Source organism: Ovis canadensis, chromosome 26 (assembly GCF_042477335.2).
Source record: "Ovis canadensis isolate MfBH-ARS-UI-01 breed Bighorn chromosome 26, ARS-UI_OviCan_v2, whole genome shotgun sequence".
Taxonomy (NCBI): Eukaryota; Metazoa; Chordata; class Mammalia; order Artiodactyla; family Bovidae; genus Ovis; species Ovis canadensis.
The window spans coordinates 34,811,070-34,836,266 of record NC_091270.1 but is presented as its reverse complement, the minus strand read 5'-3'; the positions used below and the strand labels follow the sequence as shown (position 1 = coordinate 34,836,266).

The following is a 25,197-nucleotide window of genomic DNA, read 5'->3' as shown; positions in this document are numbered from 1 at the left end:
TTAACATAATCTACATTTATTTGGTGAGTATCACATATTTGCTGTATGGAAAGTTCCTTAAGTAAGAAAAGTAAGAATGAAAAGTAGTGCACATGATAATTGCCATCATCATACATGTGAATGTTCAGATTTGTTACATTTTTCAAATCACTTAAACCAAGATAAACTGCAGAAATGAAACCCCAGCAGGGACAATTAAACAATATTTGGAATGAAATCATTTGGCCTAATTTTCATAACCACAGATTTCAAGGAATACCACCATCCATGCCAGGTGTGCCAGACAATCCCATTGTCCGTTTTAGCGGTGTAGGGACCCTTGTGGTATAAACCATTCAGGTTTGCAGAGTGACACCTAGTGGAAGGAAAAATAAACACAAAGCAATCAGACTAGAAAGATAACCTTTGAAACCCTTATTTTGTGAACAAATGGCTGAAAACATTTTAACTATGAATTCTGCCATTTTTTCTTTTTCTTTTTGGCTATCCCTTGTGGCTTATGGGATTTTAATTCCCCGACCAGGGACTGAACCCAGGCCCTTGGGAGTGATTGCACAGAGTCCTAACCACTGGACTGCCAGGGAATTTCCTGTGCTGTTTTTGAATAAGAGAATATTTAGCAGTCTCCAAAAGCCAAGAGATTTCTACAACATGAGTTTTTTAAACTGGTGGGTTTTAGTACCATAACAACTCTCAGGATAAAACCCAGGCCACTTATAGAGTATTTATTTATTTATATCTGGCTGTGCCTGATCTTAGTTGCAACATGCAGAATCTTTGATTTTCATTGCAGCAATGCAAACTCTTAGTTGCAGCATGTGGGATCTAAACCCAGGGCCAAACCCAGGGCCCCCTGCATAGGGAGCGCAAAGTCTTAGCCTCTGGACCACCATGGACGTCCCACTTATATTGATCAAAAAAAAAAAAAAAGTAGCTCTGTTCTTAATAGACTTTAAATGAGAAAGAAAGGAAGGAAATGAGAGAGGGCGAGAGAGGCAGGCAGGAAGGAAGAAAGAAAAACAAGCAAACAAAAGCATGAGCTGGTAAGCCTGAGCCTTAGTCAGAGTGGTATGGGTGTGGCGCGCTGCTCCATTTGCCAGCTTCCCTGTATAATTTACACTTAAAACGTTCATCCATCTGCTGCCAAGACTTAGCTTTCATAATTTCAATTCCCTTCCTCCCTCTTGAGTCACCAGTATATCAATTATTTTAACCTCAAAAGGGGGTAAAGAAACAAAACCCAAATCATGATTTAAAGTTTTCCGGTCATCAGCTAATGATCATCTGTCTTAATTGCAGAGTTTATTATTTTTACCTATATTGTTCCAACAGAGATACACTGGTTAGGGTATCATGAATTTTAAAATGTCCCCCTTTCTCTTTGGGATCTGTAAATTTTGCTCCTAATATGGCTAAACAAAGAGTAAGCGATAATTTTCTGGGTATTGTTATTAAACTAGTTACTATATATTTCTTTATTGCTACAACCAATGAAAAGATTTCAGACACTGGGACATAGATGAACATTCAAAAGAATAGTTCTGAAAATCTATGGAAAGTGCCTGAATTACTGAGTCAAAGTAAGCATATAATTTACCCATCAATATTGAGTGGTTGACCAGCCTCACTTACCAGCCTTCGTAATTCTTTCCTACTAATTGTCCCCACAGTCCTCCTAATTTAAATTGATGTAACTAATCAAAACCATGTATGCTAAATCTGTGTTAGAGCCTGTTATGTTTTTAAAACTGCAAAGTAATGTCAAAAGAGAAAGTAATGTCAAAAGAGACAATATTCTAGATTGAGCCTCCCAAATACATATTTTGACATGTTCTATCTTCCTAGAGATATCTACTACATATGTTAATATTTTTCTATTTACTCTGTGATTTGAATCCTGTTAGGAAGCTGACTCTGGTCAACATAGCAAACCTTAGTAATTCTAAGACCACTTTTCCTAGCATGTTTCGGGTTCTAGAATAGCCTAGACTTAAGGCTAGGTTGGTAGATGGGGCTCCCTTGGTGAAGAAGTTGCCTCGTGAACACACATGAGATGCTACACTGGTAAAGAAGAGAAGACATCAACGCTCAGTGATTGGTTTGCTGTGATGAGAAGGAATGCCTAGTAGGTGGGTAAAACTTAGAAATGCCAAGATTCTATGTAAATTGGAAGAACTATGGGACAGGGAAAAAATAAGAACAAAACAAGAATAAGGAGGAAGAGGATGATGGCGTTAAACCACAGCAGAAGCAGGCGTGGAAGAAGTAGCACCGAGCTGCTGGAACAATTGGCTTTCTCTTCAGCTTTTCTGACTTTCCATCCGCACAATCTCCTTTGACTCCAAGGATAATGGAGTTTCCTTGGGTGGCTCCAGCAACTGAATTGCCTTTCTTTGTCTTCTCTGAACTCCTACCTTTAAAGTCAAGTAAATCATTTATTATTCCACATTGAACTGTGTGCCACTTATCATTTCATTGGGTGGGTACTTGGTATTGATCTCCTGCTAGTATTAACCAACATGGTTGTTATTTCTGTGTATGGAATTCTGTTATATTAAGGGGTGCTTCGGAGAAGGCGATAGCACCCCACTCCAGTACTCTTGCCTAGAAAATCCCATGGACGGAGGAGCCTGGTAGGCTGCAGTCCATGGGGTCGCAAAGAGTTGGACACGACTGAGCGACTTCACTTTCACTTTTCACTTTCATGCATTGGAGAAGGAAATGGCAATGCACCCCAGTGTTCTTGCCTGGAGAATCCCATGGATGGGGGAGCCTGGTGGGCTGCCATCTATGGGGTCGCACAGAGTCGGACACAACTGAAGCGACTTAGCAGCAGTAGCAGCAGCAAGGGTTCCTTGAGACTTTGCGAATTATAGACAAGTTCTATATAATGTTGATAATTCTTACATAATGCTAACTTAGAAGGAAAGGGGAAGAAAAAGGAGGATAAAGAGAAGATGATAATTATGGTTTTAAAGAGAACAAGAAAACCATAAGGGAAAAAGATTGTCACCACCTTTGTTTGATTTGTTAAGTAGGATAGATAACTTTGGTTTTCTCTCCCCTCTCACTGCTGTGTATGTTCTACGTCCTTTACAAATGACCAAAATTTAAACAGACTCAAACTTTGAAAAAAGCAAAATCCAGATAAAATAGTGTTTATACAACTACTTAGATTCAACTTGATATTCCACACTATATACAGCTAACTGTGCCTCCATAAAATCTATGACTCTAAAATCAGCACATCACAATAACTCAAGATGTTCATAAGGAGGATTCTCATGATTTTATGGAAAATAGATCTATGTCTGGTATACCTCCACTTAATAAGACAGAGGATTCTTTATGTCTTAAAAAGTATTTATGTAATGAAAAAATGTTAAAATTTAGATTGTGGAATTCAAATGATTCGTCCTCAATTACATGGAAAACTCAGCACTCCAGACATACTCACGAAGGATTCTGTAATGGAATGTTTAAGTGTCCAGATATTTTGTCTTCTAAAGACAAAAGGAGATGTTCAAAGGCCATGTACTAAAGAAAAAAAAAAAAAAAAGCCCATGTATGCCGTAACAGTTGAACACAACTGCTTGGTAGACATAGTGGGCTTATCAGGTTATTTTTAAGGAAGACTGAATTTTTCCATTCCTGCCTTAACTTTGTGATGACAACAAAGGGTATTGTCTGGAAATCATCCTGGGTGAAGAATAGTTAAAGGAATGAGGAATACCTAGCCTACAGAAGAGAAAAGGTCAAGGAGCACAGTAAATATTTTCTTATCCAGCACCCGAAGAGTTATGTTGAAAAAGAATACAGTTACTCTGTAACTACTGAGGAAAAAAAAACTGACAAAGTAATAAGAAGCAAGATTTCAGGTTAGTACAAGAAAGTGAAGAAAAGCTGACAGAGTGGACTTCCCTGGCGGTCTAGCGGTTAAAACTCTGTGCTACCAGTGCTGGGGGCCTGGGCTCAATCCCTGGTCAGGGAACTAAGATCCTACAGGCCCCGCAGTGCAGCACCCTCCAAAAAATTTTAATACACAAAAAAAGATTAAAAAAAGAAAAATTGATTTAGTACAATCAAAAATGGAATGAATTTGCTGATAAAGTAACATTGGAGCATTCAACCAGAAGACGGAATTAGGTTTCAGGAATGTTAGAGGAAATTTATGCATTGAGAGGAGCTTGGGTGAATGATTTTGAAAAAGTCACAGGAAATGTAAAATAGTATTACACAGAAAAATTTACAATAACATGGTAGGAGAAGGTGAAGAGCTACCTGGTTATTAGAATGTCAAAAATGCTCTGTATTTCTTTGCGTCAATTTGTGACCCACTGTTTATGATAATTCACCTATAACTCCATTTGCAAACAATCTTTATAAAAGTAGTAATTTGATTTTTCTCTATGACGTATCTTTTAGGCTTGACTAAGGTACGCAATGAACACATCCTTAAAGCTACTTCATTACTGAAAGATTCTAATAAGGATGATTACTTAATAACACCAGTATTACAAAGCAGACCAATACTTCTGCATACGTTATAATTAATGCCCACCAGTCAGATATCTGGAGAGAGCAATGGCAACCCACTCCAGTACTCTTGCCTGGAAAATCCCATGGATGGAGGAGCCTGGTGGGCTGCAGTCCATGGGGTCGCTAAGAGTCGGACACAACTAAGCAACTTCTCTTTCACTTTTCACTTTCATGCATTGGAGAAGGAAATGGCAACTCACTCCAGTGTTCTTGCCTGGAGAATCCCAGGGACGGGGGAGCCTGGTGGGCTGCCATCTATGGGGTCACACAGAGTCGGACACGACTGAAGTGACATAGCAGCAGCAGTAGCAGTCAGATATCATCAATGCAATCGCAACTGTGTTTATGAAACATCAAACCTGTTAAACCACCAGCCAGATTGATCCTCTTTCGCACAGTTCCCTTCGTAGTTGTCGTTATCTCTGTCCCACGTGCTGAATTTCATTCTTTGGTGACTGGCCCACCACTGTACTTCAGGATGAAAATTTCCAGTAAGGGAGTCTCCAGCGGTTCCAGAATATTCCCCAATATGTAAATCATAGGAATTCTGAAGAAAAAGAGGCGATTTCCTTGATCAGTTGTTACTATTTTGTGTGTGTGTATGTGTGTGTTCAGTCACTCAGTAGTGTCTGACTCCTTGTGACCCCATGGAGTGCAGCCCGCCCAGTTTCTCTATTACTATTTTAAAAACAGGCTTATTTAATAAATAGAAGATCAGGCTCTATCGCAGATTTTTGTTTCCCCTGACTTTGGCTTTTATATTATATGTTTTACACATTAATTTGTGGCGATATGTATTTAAAAATGTTAGTACCTTTTCATCTCCAACTTTGAAATTTTTATATTGAGCATAACGGCTATTTTTCTCAAAATCTGCAAGGTCGATTTTTAACGTGTAATCTCCTAGGAAAGGGAAAAAAAAGAAATTGTAGGTTTTTTTTTTTTTAATGTATGAGATGACATTTACTTCAGTTCAGTTCAGTCGCTCAGTTGTGTCTGACTCTGTGACCCCATGAATCGCAGCATGCCAGGCCCCCCTGTCCATCACCAACTCCCGGAGTTCACTCAGAGACATTTACTTACTGAGGCTTAAAAACAGTTCGTGGCTCTATTTTACTTAGACCATTTCCTTCTACCATGAGTCAGCTTTCGAAGAATAAACTGTGACTCCACTGTATTTACAACATGCGTGTTTTACTGTGTATTTTACTTGGAAAAAGTTAGGAATGTAATATTAAAGGTAGAACATTTCTACTAGATCTATCATAGATAAGAGCCAGTGTAATTCACTTGGCAAAGAAGAACAGAAAGCAAGTCATTTTTCAGTACATAAATTAAGAAATCTAATAGTGAATAAACAAAAGTTTTATGAAGTTTAAAAGCTGACTTTTTTTTCTTACTTTTGGTAAGGATGCTGATCTTCAACATTAAATAATGACTGAAATAGTTGATGCCATCAAGTAACCAGCTTTTCTTCACTGTCTCATCATTTGCAAATAACAAAGACTACTCTTTCAGAAACAGAACTATTGTTAGGAACACAGAAAGTTATCAAACTGACAGTCAGATAATATATTTGTATTCAATCGTTCTACTTTGATAAATAAAATTTCACAATGACCAGTAAGATCAGGTCTGAACTCAGAGTCTTAGCCTCCTCCCAGTTCCAAGCTGGAACATAGCAGCAGGTCATGCAGACCTGGCGCACGGTCAGCTTGCTCTCTTGTCCCACCCCAATCTCCATCACACAGAGCAAAGGGCCTTGCCCACACTTATGGACATTCCAGACTGCACACCAAGCTCTGTTGACATCCAAAATAAAAGCTGTTTCTTCACTTCCCCTCAGACTTAGGGGTGCACACACCAGATGTACAATTTTCCTATGGGGGACAGATGAAGAAGAGGCATGAATAGGTCCTGGAGACAAAGTCAAGGCTTCTTCAGTAGAGAATGCTGGACTCTATATCGCCAGAGTGAGTCTAGGAGACTCTGGCCCTACAGAGTCCTTGACCTATGGAGCTCTCTAAAGTGGGATTTCAAGGAAGAGGCCACTTTAATCTGATCGAAAGGTAGTAAATGTTATGTGAGCTAAGACTGTGAAGTGGACTAGAGCAGAAATAAAGGCTAAATCAATGCTCCTAAAAAGTACTTTGCATTATAGAAGAGGTTTAGACTTTTAGGTAACCATCTAAATATCTCTTTAGTCAATGAGTAAATAAAAATTCAATTTTGGATCATTTCTAAATTAGCTTTATTGCAAACACTTCCAGCCAAAATTTATATAATGGGGATAAAGCTGTTTTAAAGAGGCAACTCCTTAGTTTTAAATGCTCTCATAATTAAGAAATGTAGGGGGACTTCTCTGGCAGTCTAGTGGTTAAGATTCTGTGTTTTCACTACACAGGGCATGAGTTCTATCCCTGGTCTGGGAACTAAGATCCCTCATGCTGCACATGGGGGATATTGTGGTACAGCCACAATACTTTTTTTTTTTTTTTAAGGAAAGAAAAGAAATGTAGGGAGAAAGTCACTCTTTTTCTTGGGATGATGTTCTATGCAGTTGTGACACCTGGAACTCATAAATACATTTTTGCTACCATAAGAGTAGCCAGCCTGAAACACCAGTGAAAATGTGAAGCAGATATGTTGCCAAAGTGCATCTGGACAAATAAATACTTAATAATAATTTGAAAAAATAATATTTTATTTTTTAAATAATTAATTAATAATATTTGTTGTTGTTTAGTTGTTCAGTCATGTCTGACTCTTTGCCACCCCATGGACTGCAGCACACCAAGTGTCCCTGTCCTTCACTATTATTAATTAATAAGTTTGAATTCTGTATGTTTAGAAGGATCCAAGGGTTACTTCTTGGGGTTTTCATTGTTTCAATGACAAACCAGATGCATATTAATATGTAAAAGAAACAGGAATTGGTATGATAAATGTTATATATCTATCATAAAACACAGGTAGGATAATAAATACTTTGAAATTTAGAGAACACTGACCATAAGAAGAACATACAAAGAAAGCTTTAGATTTCTAGGATTATCCATCCTCTCTAAGTTACTTTTCTGGGGTGTTTCCAAGATCTCTATAATTATAATGATACTATTATGAATATAGACACACAAGTCACTTTCCTTAACTTGTTTGGAATGAATAAACCTTGCTCTTACAATTAGTGCCTTGCCAGTGTGATTTAACTTGCTTTCTTGAGCAATACAATTGCCTTTTATGAAACATTAAGAGTCAGGTTTGAGTGGAACTGACTACAATCTCAGGTAGAAAGTGAGATAAGGAAGATAAAGGATTGGCGCAAAAGAACATGGAAAAGGGCAGCTTGAAAAATATTAAGCTAGTGATACTTTAAACAAATGTCTAACTCTAGTTAAAGACATCCATGCAGAAGCAGATAGAAGGAATGATACAGATGTCTGTAATATACTTGGAAATGTAAAAAAAATGGATCGATGGATGGATAGATGAAAAGTTACAGGATTAAAATGTTGATGTAAAATCTAGGTGGTAGGTTGAAATCTCTTGCAAGTTTTTCAAATTAAGATTTGGAGGAGGATGGGAATAAGAACATTTATATTTTATGGTATTTGATTCCAAAAACAGCCATAATTCCTCAATTCTTCACCTTTCCCTTTGCAATGGGACTTTGTAAGTCCTCCCATTAAGCCTATTTCCTTTTTCCTTATATCTGAGCTGGTCCTGTGACTTGCTTTCACCAAAACGGAAGGCAGTGTAAGTGACTGTGTGCCATTGCTGAGTCTAGGTCTCAAGTAAGTTATGTGCTTTCATTCTCGTTCTTAGAACTCTGCTTCTGCTTCAAGAACAAGTCCAGGCTAGCCAGCTGGAAGATGACGGACCATGTGGAGTGAGCTGGACAGCCAGCCTCCCACTGATGAGGAAGTTGATCACCAGCTCATGAACAAGCCCAGTGAGATCAGCAGAGCCCAGCCCTAATGAGCAAAACCACCCAGCTGCCCTGTATATTTGTGAGAAATAATGAAGAGCTGTTGTTTTAAGTCACTAAATTCATAAGTGGCTTGTTATACATACAAGTTTTGAGTCATATAAGTCATTTAAAAGAATGATTATGACAGTAGATTTCCTTCCCAGAAACAGAAAAAATGCATGTGAGAAATATCTCTCCCACAACCTAGGTCTAAGCAGCCACCTTTTACAAAGGAGATTATTTCCCAAAAGGGATTATTGGCCATCTGCAAATCATAGTAGTTACTGAATTAGTTCTATTGTCTAGGATTTAGTGAAAAACAGTTGTGTTCCCTTTGTTGTATCTCCAGTGAATTTGGTATAAGGTAAACCTTACCTTGTGTGGTCAATAAGTGAAGATTTCTATTACCCAACCAATATTCACCATTTTTTTGGACAAAATTTCCAAAGCCATTTTCATAGTCACTCCAGTCTCTAAAGAATGAAAGTGAAAGCTGACTTTAGCAAAATCCAAATAGACCTTTGCAGTACCCAAGGTGCACACTTCTACCCCTACCAAAAATATCTTCTTGATTAGCTAATATACTTTTATTTAGAAAAAATGAAGTTCTAATGCACTTCAGGTATAATAAAGAAGCTTAACTTTTGTAAATCTCGTATTTCCTACTCCAAATAAATCCTTATATCATAATTAGCACACCTGTTAAAGTTTTCACTGCCATCAGATCGTCTCTGAATTACAGTCCATCCTCCTCCTTCAGACATATCACAATAAACAGAGAATTCTGCTGGGCTCTGGAGAGGTTTGATTTTATAAAATCCACTCTGCTTGTACCCGTCATTGAAAATCTCTGAACAATCTGTTTGGAAAACAAAGTAATGTAATATTTGTCATGTGTCTTTTTTTTTTCTTTTAAAGGGAGCCTCTGAATGAGATTACTCAATACTAATGGAGACAGATAAATACATGATGTAGATAATCAGCTGTTTAAAACTGAATCTTGTACATCTTCCAGTGGCTACTGGAAGTTCTTTTTTTCTAGATGATATAATTATCATCTGACTTCTTGATATGATCATGGAAAAAATAAAATAGTGAAATAGGTATATGGTTTCTCATTTCTGATTTTTTTAGAAGAGTCTGAAATTACGTTTTAGGTAATTACAGTATATTTAGGTGAAACATATCTTTATCAGACAGGACAGAACTTTTTTCTCTCATGGCACTAAAATGAAAGTAGAAATATAATACCAAACAATTGAATACAGATTATCTTGATTTACAGCATTATAAATCATTCTGAACATCTGGAAATGAACTCAAAATAGTAATCTTGTTAGATTCTTATAACCTCCCAGTCTCACCAGAGTTTTTACTCACCCACTGAAATTTCTAAGAGTCCATGCATTCTTAGATGTTTTTGCTAAAAACTGCAAGTTCCTATTATTTCATCCCTGCGGTCTTCTCTGTGCTGATATTTCTTTGACCACTGAAGCTACCAATTTGTCACCAAAAAGTAATATCTGTTTCTTAAATCACGTGCTGCTGCTGCTGCTAAGTCGCTTCAGTCATTTCCGACTCTGTGCGACCCCATAGAAGGCAGCCCACCAGGCTCCCCCGTCCCTGGGATTCTCCAGGCAAGAACACTGGAGTGGGTTACCACGTTCTTCTCCAATGCATGAAAGTGAAAAGTGAAAATGAAGTCATTCAGTTGTGTCCAACTCTTAGTGACCCCATGGACTGCAGCCTACCAGGCTCCTCTGTCCATGGGATTTTCCAGGCAAGAGTACTGGAGTGGGCTGCCATTGCCTTCTCTGTAAATCACATGAGGGTGGGATAAATTAATAACCATTGGTCTCATCTAGGATGATCTGGGCTGAATTAGAGAATACAACTGATATGTGTGTCCTAGATCACTTCAGTCATGTCCAGCTCTGTGGGATCCTATGGACTGTTGCCCACCAGGCTCCCCTGTCCATGGGATTCTCCCAGGCAAGAACACTGGAGTGGGTTTCCGTGCCCTCTTCCAGGGGATCTTCCCAACCCAGGGATCAGCTTGGTCTCTGCATTGCAGATGGATTGTTTCCCACAATCCTCCTGCACTGCAGGTGGATTCTTTACCACTGAGCCACTGCTGAAACCCACATGGCAGACACAAACTCACTATTGTTTAGATGCCCAGGCAGCTCTGGTTTAGGGTAGTTGAATGAATGGCCACTGTAAAGAGATAGTTTCAAGGATACCCAGTCACAGACGTTTGAATAAAAATACTACAATTTAACATCACTAACTTTCAAATTTTACCCCTATCATTTTGTTCATTTTCTCCTTTTTTTAAAAAAATATTTTCTACAATTCTGTAACTATAAATGGTGATGGATGCTAACTGGACTTAGCGTAGTGATCATTTCACAATATATACAAACATCATGTCATTATATTATAAACCAGAAACTAATGTAATGTTTTATGTTCAAAGCTGAAACTCCAGTACTTTGACTCACTGGAAAAGACTTTGATGTTGGGAGGGATTGGGGGCAGGAGGAGAAGGGGACGACAGAGGATGAGATGGCTGGATGTCATCACTGACTCAATGGATGTGAATCTGAGTGAACTCTGGGAGTTGGTGATGGACGGGGAGGCCTGGTGTGCTGCAATTCATGGGGTCGCAAAGAGTCGGACACGACTGAGCGACTGAACTAAACTGAACTGAACTGTACCTAATAAAAATTTTCTTGCCCTGATTGACAATTTCATTCTTTTAGCATATTTTTTCTTCATTTTCATTGTTCTGATGCCAAATTGTCTATAATTTTGTTACAAATAAAATATATCCCACATTAAATAGATTGAACAGGCAATAGGAATCAGCAGATAAACAAAAATAAAGAACCTTAGTCATTTTCTAAAACCTTCATCAGTTTGAGACTCATCATATACTACTGCTTTGGTGAGATGTCCATTTTTATAATGAGTTAGGCCTTAATCATGTATTTATTTTTGAGATTCAGAAGCCCCTGTATTCTTTTCCACATCCTGGATTATTTTTTAAAAATCCTGTTTTGCAGTTAAACAAGAAGAAATACAATGTGAAAATGATTATCTAAAATTGGTTCAAGGTTGTTCAGAAGCTTACATCTTGTGGTCAAGTACATTGCACAGCATTTTTCATTAGAGTAAGCAGATTTTTTCTTTCCACTTACTTTTTTTTTTTAATTGGAGGATAATTGCTTTACAATGTTGTGTTGGTTTCTGCTGTACAACAAGGTGAGCCAACCGTAAGTACACATGCATCCCCTCCCTCTTGAACGTCCCTTCTACCCCGCCCCACACCCCCAGGTTGTCACAGAGCACCCTGTGCACTACAGTGGCCTCCCACTGGCTATTTTACACATGGGAGGGTATGTATCAATGCTTCTCTCTCAGTTAGTACCACCCTCTATTTCCCCTGCTGTGTCCACAAGTCTGTTCTTGCATCTCTATTCCTACCCTGCAAATAGGTTAATCAGTACCATTACTCTAGATTCCATATGTATGTGTTAATATGCAATATTTATTTTTCTCTTTCTTACTTCACTCTGTATAAGCTTGTTAGGAAAAGAGCACTTTGCTTACATTTAACCATCTACCAAACAGCTGAATAGTAAAGACTCACAAGCTTCAGACTATTTCCCAAGCAAATATGGAAATAATTAGCTATAACATTTGCCTCTGGAAAACTCTGTGAATATGGAGTTTTAAGCCAACATTTTCTATTTGTTCTTACTTTATGCCAACTCCGAGTTTAAGTTTTTAAAAAGTTTTTGATCTTTGCAGAGGTAAATGCCAAACACAACTTAAGATTCAGAGGAAAGATTTCCACTGAAAACAAAAACAAAAACAAAACCCAAACAAAGAAAAAAAAATGCCACTAGCTCAGTTTCTTATACCAAATATATTAAGGAGCCTGCCTAGGGAAAATGTGACTTTTCCTCTGATAGAAAGTTCAAGCAATAGAGGGTTTAAAATATTAACTAGACATTTCAAACTACAATTTTCAAAATGTTTTGACTCACTCAACCACTCTAGAGAATAGGCAGAAGAGGGGTAGGGTTAAAGAGATCTGTGTTCACGGGAGTTTAAAAAAGAATTTTTGGATACTTACATAATGCTAGAGTGAGGCCATGGCTTCCTGCCCTCAGTTTGACAAACACTGTGTTAAACTGGGTGAGGTGAATATGCTCTGCTCAAGCAGAAAGCAAGTCGTGCTGGAAGCACAAATGTTGAAGCTTCACAAAGGGACGTGCCAGCCTGCCAAATGAACTTTTTCCTTTTGTCCCAGAATGGTGACCGAGAACCAAAGGCACTAAGTACCTCCACATTCTAAACTCAAAGGAAGGCCAGCCTGAGCTCAGTCACATGCCACAGAGCATGCTGGGAAATGCCAGGAATGCCATCCTCACCCCCAGGCAACATAAGATGAGACTTAGAGGAGAGAGAGGAAGTTGCAATATTGCTGTGGGGAGGATTGGTGGGCTCTCACCTCTGAAAGTAAAGGAGAGAAGATATAATAATGTAGGTAGAGAGCTGGCATTCACTGAGCCAAATGAGAAATACTTTTGTAAGCATTTCATTAGATCTATTTACTTATTTGATCTTTACACCAAAGAAACAGGTATCCTTACCACTCCCATTTTACAGATGAGGAATAAGAGGCACAAAGAGGTCAAGTAATTTGCTCAAAGGCCACTTCTAGCAACATGCGCAACTGGACTTTGAACCCAGGCTTTGGAGTCTCTACTTTAAACAGTACACATACTGCCTTTTGAGATACTGTCTCATAAATACTGGGGGGCTCCTGCACAAGGGGACATGGTTAAATTAGTGGTCGTGTTGGCTGAACAGATGATGCTAAAAGCCTGTTTTGATTGTCAACAATTAGTGTGAACTTGGTAGACTAATCTTTTAATAAAGGCACATAATTCAATCACACCTAAAAGCTTAAAAAGTACATTTATATTATATAAAAATCATGTGATTTGTGCATTGTTTTCAAAAATTGCCAGGTTGTGTGTAATTAGGTGTTTCCTACTATGAGATGAATTAGGATTCAGAAAATAATTGATTTAGTAATAATACAGTAACTTGTAAAAAAGAAAAAAGAAATTTATTTCTATGGATCATATACATAAATATTTAACCTTTTTTAAATTTAAAGAGACCAAAAACATACCCTTTGGTGTGATCAAATTTTTATACATTTTATACATTATATATTATGCTAAATATATTATATATTTTCTTAGAATTTGTTATTATATATTTTGTTTATTGAGTGTTGTTTTTTTTTTTTTGCTCTTGATAGATTCTCTAGTAGTTTTCCTGTATGCTGAAAAATAAAGTAAAATTGAATTGGATTTATATTTCATAGTTTATTTCTCCTTCTCCTCCATGCTTACAACATCTGTGAAGAATATTAAATACAGATCTACTGACTTCTGGAATTTTTTTAGCTGTTACGCCCCAAACAGTCACGTAGGATGTCTATTATCTATCTTAGGGGCTTCCCTCATAGTTCAGTTGGTAAAGAATCTGCCTGTAATGTGGGAGACCCGGGTTCGATCCCTGGGTTGGGAAGATCTCCTGGAGAAGGGAAAAGCTACCTGCTCCAGTATTCTGGCCTGGAGAATTCCATGAAGAGTCAGACATGACTGAGCGACTTTCACTTTTTATTATCTATCTTACCATTGTGTCATACATTTATTTTTTATTTAAAAATCTTTATTATTATTATTTTTAATAAGCTTTGGCTTAAAAATTTTTTTTTTGGCCAGGCTGCACAGCATGTGGGATTTTATTTCCCTGACCAGGGACCCATGCCCCTTGCCTTGGAAGGGTGGAGTCTTAACCACCGGACCACCAGGGAAGCCCCAGTGTTAAGTTATTGAAACACTTGAGAAAATTAGATTATGTAAATGAACTATACCCCAATAAAAAGTTAATTAAGGAAAAAGAAATAAAAATAAATTCTGACCTGCGTATTGTCTCTTGCCTCCAAGGTCAATGACACTATTCTCCTCTCCTTTATCAAGGAGCTGGATTTCCTTCTCATGCAAAAGCTGTGAGATCTTGACTTGTTGCTGCTTGACCCGAGTCTCCAGCAGGTACACTTGGGCTCTGAGCCGCGCCTGCTCCTGGAGGCAGTTCTCCAGAGCCTGCAAAATAATGTGCATCTCGTCTTACAGAAAATAAGCCCCCGGAATGAGTTGCTAAATTTATGGTTCAATTTTGTCCCCAGTTCCCATTTCAGCATAGTATTCTAACCGGGAAGTGTTTAGAGGTCCTAAAACCATGTATTTGAAGAAAAAGGAATTATGGCTTACCAGAATAAGAAATTTTTGAACTAAAAAATGCTATAATCTGAATGACCATGCTAAGAGCTTTAGAGTCGCTGCTTCATTTGATCCTCATAATAATTCCATGAGATAGGAAAGAGCGCATCTTTGAGTAAACTTGCTCAAAAATTCTCAGTGGATTCACATCCAGTTCAAGGTCCCTGCTCTCAATCTCAACGTGTCTTCTCCTGAGTGCTTTCTTAACAGGAAAGTGCTTTATGCATGACTAGTGTTGCACTTTCTAAAATAAACGAGGCTTTTGAATGATCTTTTGGTATTAACATGTTTAAAAATATATCTGAATGCTTATAACCTGATGACACATGGCCATCTTTATAAAGGATGCTACTTCAGTTCCTCCTGTCCCCGAGGATCTTACCCTTTTACCTGTTGCTAGAAATATGACTGGAGTCACTTAACTTTGTATAGTGTTTTTCCCTTAATGACTTCAAAAAAGGGATGGAGAAGCCTGAGTTTTTCAGTTGAATCAGCTACTATCTTTAACAAAGGCAAATAACCCAAGAATGCCGCACATGAATGAGTTTATCAGTTCCTTTCTAAAGTGGCATCTTACTGAGCAGATTCCTCCAGAAATAAAGTGAATGCGGTGAGTTGGGAAGGGGAGTTGCGGAGGTTGGTCTCCTGGGAAGAGCTACTAAGACCAAGAAGCTGTAATAAAGGCTCTTAAGGATTCAACACTGGGAGAGTTACTAGGGGACCATGAGAAAAAAGGACAAAACACAAATTTTTGCCACTTTCCCATTTTTACTCTGACATCTCTGTTTGCAGCTCATGTCATGATCTCCTGTGATAAATGCAAAGCTTTGCTGAGAAATTATGATTTTTAACATGTAAGTGCTTTACACTACTTTTATATTATTTCCTTTTATAGGCATTTAATTAGAGTCAGGTATATTTCTCAATTTATATTCACATAACTTCCTGTTCCTATCTTTATCTACTACCTTATATATATTCCTCCTTCCATAATCCTCCAGGGGATCTTCCCAACCCAGGGATTGAACCCAGGCAGGTCTCCTGCTTTGCAGGCAGATTCTTTACCAGCTGAGCTCTAGGGAAGCACCTTATATATCTTTCTTCTATAAACTGGAGGACCTATTGTGTTCTGGGCACTCTGTTAGGCAGTTTGAACAGTAGATATCCTATTTGGGAAAAAGAAAGAGGTATGTTTTTTCACTATGGCCTATAATGCAAAAATAGAAATTCAACCTCAAAACTGAAAGTCTTACAGCAAGTGAATGAGAATGACAATAGAGGCCCCCTCTCTCCCATCTCCAGGCCCAAATCACCAACTCTCTCCAGGCTGTTTCTCTAGGACTATTTCTCTTTCGTAAAAATTTTCATTTCTTTATTTACTTTTGGCTGTGCTAGGTCTTTGTCGGTTGGTGAGTGCAGGCTTTCTTTAGTCGTGCAAGCAGGGGCTACTCTCTAGTTGTGGTGTGGAGGCTTCTCCTTGCGGCTTCTCTTGTTGCAGAGCGCCGGCCCTACAACACACAGCTTTCAGTTGTGGTTATTCCGGGGCTCTCGAGCACGGGCTCAGTAACTGGCACACGGGCTTAGTTGCTTCTCAGCATGTGATATGTTCCTGGATCACGGGTCGAAATCGTGTCTCCTGTTTTGGCAGGCAGATTCCCAGCCACTGGACCACCAAAGAAGTTCATCTCTAGGACTATTTTGTATTTTCGTAACTTTCACCTCACCACTCTTTGATTCATTCTGTCTGAACCAATTATTTGCTTAGCCCCCTCAGTCACGCCTGTCTAAAAAATGAACAGCAAAGTCATTTTATGGCATATGGAATTCTGCCTTGCTTTCTAACAGTGGAAGATTGGTTGTGATACTGTTAAATACAGTGAACTAACAGTGAACTATACAATTTAGAGTCCCTTGGACTGCAAGGAGATCCAACCAGTCCATTCTGAAGGAGATCAGCCCTGGGATTTCTTTGGAAGGAATGATGCTAAAGCTGAAACTCCAGTACTTTGGCCACCTCATGTGAAGAGTTGACTCAGTGGAAAAGACTCTGATGCTGGGAGGGATTGGGGGCAGGAGGAGAAGGAGATGACAGAGGATGAGATGGCTGGATGGCATCACTGACTCGATGGACGTGAGTTTGAGTGAACTCCGGGAGTTGGTGATGGACAGGGAGGCCTGGTGTGCTGTGATTCATGGGGTCGCAAAGAGTTGGACACAACTGAGTGACTGAACTGAACTGAACTGAATATAATTTAAAGTGACTAAAGGATTACAGGGCAAGAATGTTCAATTTTTATGTAACTATATATACAGTGTTAGTAAACTTATTTAAAACTTAGTGGGGGAGCTTCCCTGGAGTACAATGGCTGGGATCTCACCTTCTAAACCAGGGGTTGCAGGTTTGATCCCTGGTCAGGAAGCTAAGATCCTACATGCCTGGTGGTCAAAAAAGCCAAAACATAAAACAGAAGTGATACTGTAACAAATTCAATAAAGACTTTAAAAATGGTCCACATCAAAGAAAAAAAAGACCTTTAAAAAAATTAGGGATTTTCTTTCTCCTACAACTTTGAGTAAATGGGTGTTTTCTCACTTTCATTCATGGAGGGAGGCATAAGTTCATTTCAATTACTTTCAAATAACCTGTTTGGTTTACAAGGACAGTGTCCAATATTACAAAGCTCAAGGTAAATCTGAAAGAGCTTTTAAATTCTTAATACCATGTAACCACCCAAATAACCTCAGTAAATCGAGAAGACTTAGTGTGAATACTGATTTTTTACTCTAAAAAAATTTTAAAGCACTTAATAAGTGCCTATTACATGGCAAGTGCTTCCACAAATCTTTTTCATTTTTCCTCCTTAGTTTTTTCAGTGGCAAGTTACTACAGTTTTTTGTTTTGTTTTTTTTTTTTTTGCAAAAGAAAATTAAGATCAAAGCAGGAATTAAAAATATAATAGTTTTTGTAATAAGCTTACCGAGCTTCCCCTGCCTATTAGCAGAGCAGTGGTGACAAGGATGAAACTAAACATCTTCTCCTTTTTTCCCATTGGAAGAACTGTAAGAACAAAGAGAATTTAACTTATTGTGAATTTTTTATGAGACCAGTGCTGGCTTGACTCAATGTGATCCAGGAGGTCAGACACAGCTCTAGGTTGAGTTTAATCTGTGAGTTGCCAAGGAAATTCTCTTGGATTTTCCCAGGCTTTCCCCCACAGAAGGATGCTCACTGTTACCTTGTAGAGAATTGAAGCAGCTTGCAAATACAGAGGAAAGACTATGGTTCTCTGAAGTGTGGAAAAGGCACAGACTCTTTAAGCACTAAGACCTGGTTCCATATTTTTGGCTGGTCAGTTCCTAGTGGTGTGACCTCACACAGCTTACTATAAAATGCTCCTGATCTGTAAAATGGACATCATAATTCTTACTTTGTAGGACTGTGGCCATTTTGATATTAATTTTTCTGTATACCCTGGCATGCGATAAGTGCTAAATGATTAGTTACTCATTTTGTACAGGGAAGCCTGTTTTTATTTTGAGAAAAAGGAAGAAAAAAGTTATAACAAATAGGTGATATGAATTACTTTCCTTAATGTTTTAATGTGTAGGCAGCTAATGAGATAAAATAAAACCCGAAGTTCTCTTTAAAGTTGTAGAGGAAAATTAATTCTACCACTTCTTGAGATTATTCTTAAAATCAATCATGAAGTCATGAGTCTTGATGAAAAATTTTGCTCATCCTCAAAATAACTTCTCTATGCCAACCAGTTGTGAATTCTCATAAATTTTAGAAGCTCAGGAGCCTAAGAGGACAGAAATATCTGCATAATATTCTAAGAAAATTTATGCCTATGGTTGCTGCTAAAAAAACCTGAAATTAACTGAATTATTTATTTGTCAGCCTATTTTTATTCATATAAAACCTATGACCACAGGTCCTTTCCATGTATCTCTTTCTGAGTTTCTATGTAATTAAAAAAGTGGGTCCTAAACTTTGTTGCCCATTGGGATCATCTGAGGAGCTTTAAAAACATTTCCATGTCCAGGAATTGAGTCGAACGTCTAAAGGTGGCAGTCAGGCCTTAGAATTTTTAAAAGACTGCCAGCTTTTTCCAATGGTCAGCAAAGTTTGGGAAGCAACGATTTAGGGACTTAATAGACACATTTTTTTCAATCTATTTTAACAAAATAGGTAGTTTTCAATCCTTGTGGGGCCATACAAAACAACAACAACAACAAACAGCTACAGTATGAGAGGGGCATTACTTAAATTCAGGGGCAAGTAGCATGCACGAGCATCTTGGGAAGCATTACTATCTATAATGTAAATTTTTAGAATATGTGAAATTTGCACATTACAGATGGAGAAGGCAATGGCACCCCACTCCAGTACTCTGGCCTGGAAAATCCCATGGACAAAGGAGCCTGCAAGGCTGCAGTCTATGGGGTCGCGAAGAGTCGGACACGACTGAGCGACTTCACTTTCATGCATTGGAGAAGGAAATGGCAACCCACTCCAGTGTTCTTGCCTGGAGAATCCCAGGGACGGGGGAGTCTGGTGGGCTGCCATCTATGGGGTCGCACAGAGTCGGACATGACTGAAGTGACTTAGCAGCAGCAGCAGCACATTACAGAGAGTAATAAAGAGTCTCCTAGATAAACCATAAAATTTTACTTCACACAATTTTACTTCTGGCTGATGTATATTTTTATTACACACCTAGAATTGTGCTATGCATTTGACCCAAAGACTTTTTTTTTCTTCTAATTTTGATTTATTTTTTAACACCAAAAACATTTTGCATTGGGGTACAGCCAGTTAACAATGTTGTGATAGTTTCAGGTGAACAGTGAAGGGACTCAGCCACACATATACATATATCCATTCTCCCTTTAACTCCCCTCCCATCCAGGCTGGCACATAACATTGAGGAGAGTTCCATGTGCTATACAATGGGTTTTTGTTGGTTATCCATTTTCAATATTGGGCTATGCATTTTCTAAGCATCTTATTTCATCCTCAACTAATTCTCTAAGGCAAGTACTATTATCCTCATCCTACAAATGGGTAGATCAGAGATGTCAAGTCGCTGAATACCTAATGTTCCTTCACAAAGCACAGGACTTAGGAACGGATAAGTCATAGTCATGTTTAGAAGTGAGAGTGATCTTCACTGGAGAAGGTCAAGGAGCAGGGCCTCTATACCTCTGTGCATCTTGCGTCCCTTTGTGTAACAGGCGTATATGTATATAGAAAGGAAAACCATGCAGAATGCAGGATCGGGGTCATGGACCCTCCAGGTAGGAAGCCTTTAGCTCCTGTGAAGGAACATTAGGTCAGCCTGGCAGGAGAGGAGACAGCAGCACTAATGAGAAGCAGTCCTAGAGAACTGTGGGACCAGCAAGCGCTAACTGATCATCAGCTAGCCGCTCAGCACTGGCTCACATGCTGTGGGAAGATAACATATAGCTGCCTCATCAAGGCAATATTTGGGGGAAGAAATTAAAATAAATATTAAAATGGAAAGAAAGACAACAGAAATTTAGTATACATGAAGCCATATGTAGTTAAACATAAAAGCTCAATTTTTCCAGATGAACTCTCAAGACAAAATTAATTACTTCTTCCACTGTGATCTCATACTATGTTTACAGACCAATAAAGCATTCATTCACTCAGGGAACAGTGTGCGCTTGCGTGCTATGGTTCAGGCACTGTGCCAGGTGATGGAATTGTCATCTGGTCGGCTTTTCACATGTCTCTCTCCAACTGCTTCCCTTTGTCCATGATTTTGTTTAAGATAGAGTTTTTGAAGGCAAAGGCCACATCTTGGAAACTGTTGTATCCTAGCATCTCACTGAAACTGTGGTGACTCCAATATAAGTTTAGAGTTTCCCAAGAGGGAAAATCCTTCTCAGAGGGGAAAAATGTGATTTCCTTGGCATAAAACTGGTCTGTTCCCAGTGACATACTTCCTTCCCTGTGCTTATCCTTGTCAGGGGGAAAACAACGAACTAAGTATATTTTGAAAATATGGGTTAAGAAGGAGTTAGGGACTTTGGGTTGGATTGAACACATAAGTTTTTTTTTCTTTCTCACAAAACCCCACTAGGAAAGGAGTAAAGAAAAATGGAAAAGACAGGGATTGACAAGGTGGAGGAGAAAGAGAGAGGAGAAAGCACTTTGCATTCAATGTCAACAACAGAACCAAAAGCACATCGCAGAGTTCACAAAGCTGCTGAAAAAGAATTACTTTAAGAAGAGATACTTGGATTTATAAAATCCCCAAAGGAAAAAAGAATGGAAAACTTAATACCTGAAATATTAAAAATTTGGCTCTTAACGGGCAGCTCAGCTGGTAAAGAATCCACCTGCAATATGGGAGACCTGGGTTCGATCCCTGGATTGGGAAGATTCCTTGGAGAAGGGAAAGGCTACCCACTCCAGCATTCTGGCCTGGAGAATTTGATGGACTGTATAGTCTAGGGGGTCGCAAAGAGCTGGACACGACTGAGTGACTTGCACTTCACCAATGGGGCTAAAGCCATTATCATAGCTATCTCATGATAAATTATTAGTTTGAACTCTTATTTTCAGTTGGTAGTAAATATATTTATTGAGCAAAATTACAACAGTTATGCTGCCATTTTAAAAAAATCTCATTTATACTCTTATGGTCACTTATTATTTAATTTTAAAATTTATCATGAAGTTTAAGTAGCAAAAAGTAAAACCAAACCAAACCAAAAAAACCGTCCACATAATGGAGGTTTCTTAACGTGTAATAGTCTTCTACATATAATCATACAAAAAAAAAAAAGAAGCAAGAATAATTGTTTTATTATAAGCAAGCAAAAGAAAATAAAGACAAAAAATAGAAAATGTTATTTTAAAACACATAAAAGAGATTTTAGAAGTAGAAAGTATTATCCCATGAGGCTAAAACACACGGTCAAAATATAATTAAAGGAAGTGAGATCATCTGGTCAAATGTCATCAACATTTGAGGAAACAAGGCTCAGAGAGGGAAAATAATTTGCCTAAAGAAATAAAACAGACTTTTACTAAGGAGATTCACATTACCTTAGAAGCTTAGTATAAAAATTTACTACCATTTGTGAATGTGAGTCATACTGTTTTTCTGACTGAAAAGAATCAATATAGTGAATGGATTATTGATTGGGGTTTTTCCTTTTTCTTTCCAGTAGGAAAAGTAATCTCATTTTTCTTATATAATAGCAACCAGATCTTCGTTACTTTAATTCACTTCCAGCAGCTATCAGATACAATATTCAGGAGTCAGGAACTAAGTTATGAAAACTTTTGCCATCCTCACTTTGTTTTAATATTATCTGCTGAAATTATATTTTTGTTTGGTTCATCAAATTCTCTTATATATTTGTGGGAAATAAAATAAAGTATTTTATTTCAGAAATGAATAAATTAGGTTAAAAAGAGAGCTTTAAAAATTGTTATTTTTTTTCCCCAAAATTGAAGTATAGTTAGAAAGCAACCTAAACGTCCATGGACAGATGAACAAATGAAGGAGATGCAGTGTCTGTGTAGATATAATGGAATATTACTCAGCCATAAAACGAATGAAATAATGTCATTTGCAGCAACACAGATAAACCTGGAGATTATCACATTAAGTTGAAGTAAAGTCAGACAGAGAGAAACAAATATCATATGATATCACTTTTGTGGAATCTAAAAAAAAATGACACAAATGAATTTATCTACCAAACAAACAGGCTCACAGACATAGAACACTTATGGTTACCAACGGGGAATGGGGCAGGGACATTAGGAGTTAGGGGTTAACATATACACAACACAATATATATAAAATAGGTAAACAACAAGTACCCAATATATAGCACAAGGAACTATGTTGCTGTTTAGTCACCAAGTTATGTCTGCCTCTGCGCCCTCATGGACTGTAGCCCGCCAGGCTCCTCTGTCCATGGAATTTCTCAGGCAAGAACATTGGGAGTGGGCTGCCATTTCCTTCTCCAGAGTATCTTTCAGACCCAGAGATTGAACCCATACCTCAAGCATCTCCTGCACTGGCAGGTGAATTCATTATCACTGAACCACTTGGGAAGTCACAGGGAACTGTACCACTTTACTATACACTTGAAGATACCAGTAACTATACTTTAATTTAAAAAAATTATGTTCTTAAATCTGTATCTGAATCTGGCTCTTGTTCAAGTAAAAGTGTGTGTTGAAAGTGCTCTGGGAGATACTGGGAAATTATTTAACATATATACAGATTGCAATGTATTAGATTTGTAGAAAATAAAGGGCCGGTGAAAAGCTTTGGCAGGTTTCTCTTGTTCTCCTGAAATTTCCAACTCATTGCCATTAAAATAATCAAATCTGATCTTTCTCAGAGAAAGGAAGAAGCCCCTGGTCTGGCAGATCTTTAAACAATAAGGCATTTCAAAATGCTACATATATTTTAACAGTCATTACATTACTTTATCATCTTTAGAATAATTCCTGAGACTGTCTTAAGACCTCTAAAATTCCCTAGTGCCTCTATTAGTAACTCCACCCATCTTCTACAATATTGAAGAAATATTTAGGTATAAGAAACTTGCTTTGAAATTCTCATCTCCATCATTCATTACAGTAACCATTATTGTTTTGCAAATCTGGCTTGTGGTGAAGCTATCAGATTATTCACTCCTCATTATACAATTAGTTGTATTTATTTTACAATGCTTTTGCTTTGGGCTATCTCAAAACTTTTAATTATTATAAAATTGAAATAGTTTCAAATGGTGGTCCTTTGATGTACTGTATTATTTGATATAAATTGTTCAAAGTGTTAAGTCTAATTTCCTCCCAATAAACATTTTTAAGTTAATTAATTATAGTAAATTAAAATTAAAGGCAAAATATTAACTTTAGGGCTATAAAGTTATAGTTAACATGTAAGTTTTAAAAACACAATCACCAAACAAATATACATTACTAGCATGTAAAATTTCAAAAATGGTATGTTTTAAGTGAGCTATTATGAAAGGATACAAGATAGAAAAAAAGAAAAAGTTATTGAAGGAAGCATATTTAATCAGTTGGCATTCTCAGATGGCAGTGCTCACACATATTAATGGGTCTCATATTAATGTAAAACAGTTAAACAATTACCCTTAACATAGACTTAGAGACTCCCTTTGGGTTATTTCCCTCTAATTTCCACCCCCCCCCCTTTTTTTCTGGTAATGGAATATAACAGTATTTTTGTTATTTATCTCAAGAGTGTATACTCAATGAAAGCCTTAAAAAGCCAAGTAAGTTTGACTTCCAAAAGACAGAAAGAAAGAACAACATATCTGGAGTTTTTACTTCTGAGGTAAAAATTATAACATGGTCCATTTCGTTTTCTATTCTGTATTTAAAGTTGCAAATCTTTTTATTTACATCAAATTCTCATCTAATTTATTCAAAATGTATCAGGAATGGAAAAAAATGTAATTCTGATCTCCTTTTCCAAGCCGCAGAAGCGGACATCTATCTAATCAACATCTTTCTCAACAGCCAACAGTTGTTTTTTGAGTTGTGTTTTAATATCGTACCTATGAAACAAACTAGCATTATTAGAATTATGTCAAAGTGCTGAGAAGTTAAATACCTTGCCTAAAGTCAGAAATGAGTCAGAGACACGGCTTAGGCGAGGTCCAGTTGCTCTGCCTTCCAGGCTCCTCTATCTGCATTCAGGCTTTCTAATTGTTTCTCTGCTATTTGATTAGAAAAACGGACAATGTTGATTCTGGCTTCAGTCCAGAAATAAATAGATGAGGAAATCAGTTTAACTGGAAGGAAAACTAAAAAAGGAGATGCAAGGACAAATTCTAATACTCTGATATTTTTCTTTTTTCCCTATTTGTATGAATTTTTATGAAAGATCCAATACTATATCTTTATAAAAATATATCTCTGATTTTTTAACCTTTACTATTGTGCTCATCCAGAAAATTTTTGTACTTTGACTAATTTCAGTAATGCTCACATTAAGATTAAGTAAAACCAAAGTGTAGTGGAAGCTTTGCTTTATTGTACTAACAATAATAAAATTTTACCTATAAAGATATGGATTAAATGTCATTTCAATTACCATATGGAGAGAAGCCAGATTTTTCTTATAGAAAAAAGTGGCAATATTTGCCAAGATGAAACAGTTTATTTGACCTTTAAAATACACAAAATTATTCCCTGAGGGGCAAAATTGTGAAATTTATCTGTAAGCATCAGTTATCCTCTGAACGAGCTGTTCGTTTTGTTTTAAATTGTAGAGGAGTTTT

General features: G+C 37.6%; 1 protein-coding gene across 1 annotated transcript; it reads right to left on the bottom strand.

Moving 5' to 3' along the window:
• FGL1 (fibrinogen like 1) lies at positions 1–24,667 on the bottom strand. Its single transcript, XM_069573335.1, has 8 exons — positions 24,528–24,667; positions 17,859–17,938; positions 14,523–14,703; positions 9,209–9,368; positions 8,885–8,982; positions 5,354–5,442; positions 4,899–5,086; positions 1–355 (listed from the first exon to the last, which is right to left on the bottom strand). Exons 2-8 carry the CDS (start codon positions 17,928–17,930, stop codon positions 196–198), a joined length of 948 nt encoding a protein of 315 aa, XP_069429436.1. The 5' UTR covers positions 17,931–17,938; positions 24,528–24,667; the 3' UTR covers positions 1–195.
• Between the last annotated feature and the right edge of the window lie 530 nt (positions 24,668–25,197).

Bases quoted from the DNA above. Each gene is read 5' to 3' on its own strand.
- FGL1 (XM_069573335.1), bottom strand. From the start codon at position 17,930: ATGGGAAAAAAGGAGAAGATGTTTAGTTTCATCCTTGTCACCACTGCT. The intron at 9,369-14,522 runs GTCAGAATTTAT...TTTTCCAAACAG, and splicing joins AGGCAAGAGACAATACGCAG to ATTGTTCAGAGATTTTCAAT. The intron at 5,087-5,353 runs GTACTAACATTT...CTTTTTCTTCAG, and splicing joins TCAAAGTTGGAGATGAAAAG to AATTCCTATGATTTACATAT.